The sequence below is a fragment of the Bison bison genome, unplaced genomic scaffold, assembly GCF_000754665.1.
Source record: "Bison bison bison isolate TAMUID 2011002044 unplaced genomic scaffold, Bison_UMD1.0 scf7180017864057, whole genome shotgun sequence".
NCBI classification, from domain to species: Eukaryota; Metazoa; Chordata; class Mammalia; order Artiodactyla; family Bovidae; genus Bison; species Bison bison.
Window position 1 is genome coordinate 2,636,541 of NW_011494629.1, and position 4,775 is coordinate 2,641,315.

Consider the following 4,775-nt stretch of genomic DNA (forward strand, 5'->3'; position numbering starts at 1 on the left):
TCCTGGCAGGAGGGATGGAGGCCTTGGCTCTCTCGGGCCTGAAGACACTTCCTTGCTCCAATGAAAGGAGATTCAGGAAGTGCTCTTCCAAGGCCTAGTGCCTGCCTCCCATCTGCCCAGCTCCCACGTCTGAGGGTGGCTAGGAGGGTCCTGGGCCAACCTGTGCTGGAGGCCACGACTTTAAGCTGCTGCACCAGGGGGCTCAGCAACTTCCCCGCCTTCAGCTTGCTCTTGCTGGTCTTTCTCCGGCGGCCAATGGGTGGGGCCGTGTGGAAGAGGCCTAAGTTGGGGGGTAGCGGCTTGCCTAGGCGGCGGTACAGGGCCTCAATCTCCTGTTTCTGCTGACTTTGTAGCTCTGAGATCTCCTTCAGATGCCTGTAGGAGGGAAAGGAAGAGGGAAGCCAGGTGGGCATTCTGGTCATTTCCAACATGAGGCCCCTCCAGGAGAGCCCAGGACTGGTAGGATGGGTATGAGGAGTAGAGCCTGCAGGGTAGGCTGGGCAGACAGGGCATGCGCAGGGGACATAAGGGCATTTAAATGTCACCTTCTGTTTACACCTAAGCCAAATGGGAGTATCACTGAGACCTCTGGCATCAACTCACCCAACAACAGAACTGCATGGAGACCAGCCTAAAACATTCAAGTTTTTCAATATATCCAGACTTGTAACATTGCTGTTTTTTTTGGGGGGGGGGGTGGACGAGGGGAGGATATGAACAGCTTCTCACGTTTATGCTTACAATACAAACCCTACTCATAAACATGGGTGAAGAGACAAATAATCAGGGCTCAGAATTGGAAGGCTGCCTTAGCTTATCAGGCAAATAAGTGTTACTTTCTCCATGTGAGGGAACACAGCACAAGAGGCCTCTCAGAGGAGAGGAAGCCTGTACAAGCGAGTCTACAGAAAATGTTAGCCAGGGCCCTGGGGCTCCAGCTGTGCCCAGGAGAGCCTGCAGCGAAGGCCGACCCCACAGGCAACACTATTCCTGAGAATAGAGCCAAGACGCCAGGTCACATGGGTGGGAAGCTGCTGTTAAGACTTGGGTGGAATCACTGGCTGTGGGCAAGGGCAGTTTCTAGAAAAGTCTAGGAAAGGGCTGGGTGGTCCTGGTTGGCCTTCCTCAGGGAGCATGCAGCTAAGGCTAGGGCCCTCTCTGCACAGCCAAGAGTAGAAGAGAGCACGGGCTTCTCCGGCCCATGTCTCCATTTCTGGGTCCCCTCCAAGAGCCCACAGCCACTCCTTCCCAAGGACTCCAGCCTCTCCCGACCTTAGTCACTGAAGTGTGGGGCCCTCTTGTCCTGAAGGAGACTTCATGGCTTAGCTGTATCTCAGTGACCCTGACCACAGCAGGAGCAGGTAAACTTGCAGGGGGAGACAGCAAGCGCGATCAAGGCCTATGTGTGAGACTGAAGGAGGAGGGGAGGTGTGGGCCCCAGAGACCAGGGACCAGATCTGACGGCAGGGATACTGCCTCTGCCCTGTCACCCAGCCCAAGCAGCTCAAAGCACACTTGGCAGGACGTGGACTTCGGCTCCCGGACACTTCCCCTGACACCATAGCCCAGACCTGACCTGTTCCACAGAACCTACTTCTCCCGAAGACTCTGCAGCTCTTTCCTGATATCAGCATCCTCAATCTCTGAGTCGTTGTCACTGCTGATGTAGGATGACTGGGAGTGGAAGGAGGTCACGCTGATGGTGGGGACCTTCACACCCATCCTGCTAGGTGTCTCCAGGCATGGGGAGCCAGCCCGAGAGGACCTCTGCAGGAAGGCAGCGGCCTTCTTCACAAAGTCACTGGCCACACCACCACTGCTGCTGGGCAGGGAGGCATGCTTCTGCACAGAAGGCCTCCTGCGAGGGGACTCATCCCCAGAGTCACTGGACAAAGGCTCTTCCATGCCGACCTCGATGGAGGAGGCCGTCTGTGCCCGCCGCACAGCCAGCTTCATGTCTGGGCTGCAGGGAGCCTCGTCCAGGTAAACGTCAGGTGGGGCTGAGTACCGCAGGCTATTGGGGGAGGCCAGAGTCCACTCATCCTGGGTGCTGACCACTGAGAACCGGCCCACGGTTTTGGCTGGCGAGCTGCCATCCTGCTGCCCTGGCCACTTCAGAGGGGATCCTGATACCAGAGTGCTGTGTGGCTGGGGTTGGCTGTCCTGGCCACCCTCAATCAACATCCCCAGGCAGCTCTGCATGGACTCGGCCAAGGTTTCCCCAGGGACCCTGCTGGTCCGGTCTGTGGGCTCCAGATGGGCAGGGATGGCAGAAGCAGGGACATCCTTGGGAAACAGTGGAAAGGAAAAGATTCCACGCAAACACCATCAGAGAGCAAGCCCGCCAACCCACTGAGCATCTCCCTGGAGAAAACTTCTTACCTGGGGGGCACTGGGTGCTGTGCGCGAATCTGAGGCCACTTGTGCTCCCTCACGGCCAAGCGTGTGGCTCAAAGATGATTCAGCTGTAGGAACGTTAAAACCGTTACTCAGGCTGGTGCAGAGAACAAAGGCAGGAATGACCCAAAAGCAGCCATCCAGAAGAGAAAGGGAGTGGCAGTGAGAAGCGGTGTGTGCAGCTGGAAAACAGAAACTACTGACATCCTAACCCCATCACTTCACAGGAGATGCCCTGTGATTCAGGAAAGGGGGGGGACATCAGCCCAATCCTACTCAGATCCCTGAAGACCCCTGCTCCAGACCCCCAGGCACAGCCAGGCCTTCCACGCACCTGATGACCATCGCCTGCCTTACCTGTCCTCTCTATACCCCTGATGTGCCCTGTCTCACCTGACAGCATCGCCTTCTCTCTCCCTGACATGTTCTGATGATAAAAGGGTCTTACGAGGTCCAGGAAGATCAGAACAATCAGGGTGACTCCTAATCCTGCTGCTCCAAAGTCTGTGGAAGGTCCCTGTCATCTGAGACTGTCTCATTTCCCCATCTACAGATGAGACATTTGACCAGCCTTCCCGGGTTGCTGTGAAGAGTAAACAACAGAAGCAGAAGGAGCTGATGTGTGGAAGCCTGGCCTGAGTTGGGACCTGCACATAGCAAAGAAAACCAGAGCTGTGTGTGAGCCTGAGCTGAACTGACATGCTGCCGTGCGCAGGGGATTGGGAGAGGCATGACAGGGGCTGAAAGAGCCTCCAGCCAGGCTGGGGGGCTGCCCCCACACAGATTCCTGAAAAGACCCAGATTCATCTGTCATGCAACCCCAACTCTAGGCAATACACAATACTCCTCCCTACATGACTATGGTGAAGATCATCCAGTCTTGCTTTGCACACCCCTGGGGACAGGAGGCTCATTACCAACTGCACTCTATTTCTGATCAGCTCTGAAAAATTGACTTTTTCCAAACTAGAATCTATCTCTTAGAGTTTCCCTGTCAGTTTCATACTCTGGAAGGCTCCGGCACTTGAAGGCACTGATGCTGCAGAAGGCAGCTGCCCATGGTACACAACTCACAGAAAGAAGGCAGAAGGAGATGGAGAGGGCACTCAGGTACAATCTCTCACCTTCTCCCTTGCCCAGCCCACACCTGCTTCATCCCATGATCCTTATCTTCCCCAGGTAAACATCATATGTTACGGCTTCTGACTCCAATCCCAGAAGCCCCACCCCTCTAAAGTGTGGCATCTATAAGAATGCAGTGTCCTGGGGTCCAGCCACAGAATCCAACGGTCCACGCCCCTTGTTCTGTGATCTGGGAGGACTATTCTTGCCACTGATACACACCCATGGTCCCATTACAAGGTCAGCTGGATCCTTATCTTGCCCATCTCCCAAGAAATTCCAGGCCAAGAAAGAACCAACACCTTAGATCAGACCAACTCCCTTGTGCTAAAACATATGTGTTCAGGTAGTGAAATGAGAACTACAGCAAGAATTCCTGCAGAGATGCACAATACTCAGGAACCACAGAAGAAATCCTGTTTCAGAATTTCACAGATGGCTCTAGCCTGGCAGCTTCCACAGACCTGCTGGAACTCCCCAGCCCCAGCCCTGCATTCTGTCCAAAATAACCACAGTCACCTTATAACCTCCTATAGAAATAGGAGCTAGGGGTATCCACCAGAATATACTGAGAGCACTGGGGAGCCAGACAGGCCCTGTTAAGATCCTAATGCCCAGTCAATAGGGCTTTCACCCATTTCCACAGAGGGCCTTCTCTTGGAGTGTGAACACATGGTTTGTGCTAGAACTGCTTCTGCCACATCTGGGTCCCACTCAGGATGCTGTGGGGATGAAGGGTAGAGAAGCAGAATGTTTCAAAGTAAGGAAGGCTGGTAACACCTACGGCTTGTTACCTGTCACTGACAAGGACACGGACTGCTCCAGTGTGACCTCTAATCCAGGGGCCATTTCTGACTTTTCCAACTGAAGAAAGAAACACAAAGAAAGAGCTATGAGCCTTACTTGCTAACATCTCTGTAGCAAAACTGCAAATCCTCCCCTCCAGTTCAAAGGATGGATTCCTCCTCCCTAGGCAACTTGAGCAAAACACGCGTGGGTGGGTCAGACATGAATTGCCTGGAGACAGTGCCTTGGGCAGTACTCACCGCAGGTGGGGGCAGCAGGCCCAAACTGCCCCCGGAGGCCTCTGTACGGGGCTCATCCCCTCTTGGGGGTTCCAGGGTGAAGTCTCGGTCACCTGCCTCTACAGGGGTCCCGGCGGAGGCTGAGGAGGTGGGCACGTGCTCCTGGTAGAGCAGAGTCCTCAGCTTCTCGTCCAGGCTCTTGATGGTGCTGTCCACAAAGCCCACCCTTGG

General features: G+C 54.8%; 1 protein-coding gene across 1 annotated transcript in view; it reads right to left on the bottom strand.

The window, feature by feature from the left end:
• The window catches only part of WNK2 (WNK lysine deficient protein kinase 2), a 151,298-nt gene that overhangs the window by 34,126 nt on the left and 112,397 nt on the right, over positions 1 to 4,775 (bottom strand). Inside the window, exons 20-24 of the mRNA XM_010836061.1 lie at positions 4,566 to 4,770; positions 4,314 to 4,383; positions 2,383 to 2,465; positions 1,595 to 2,286; positions 161 to 375 (exon numbers count right to left, since the gene is read on the bottom strand). Coding sequence (XP_010834363.1) covers positions 161 to 375; positions 1,595 to 2,286; positions 2,383 to 2,465; positions 4,314 to 4,383; positions 4,566 to 4,770 — 1,265 coding nt within the window. The remainder of the gene's footprint in view (positions 1 to 160; positions 376 to 1,594; positions 2,287 to 2,382; positions 2,466 to 4,313; positions 4,384 to 4,565; positions 4,771 to 4,775) is intronic.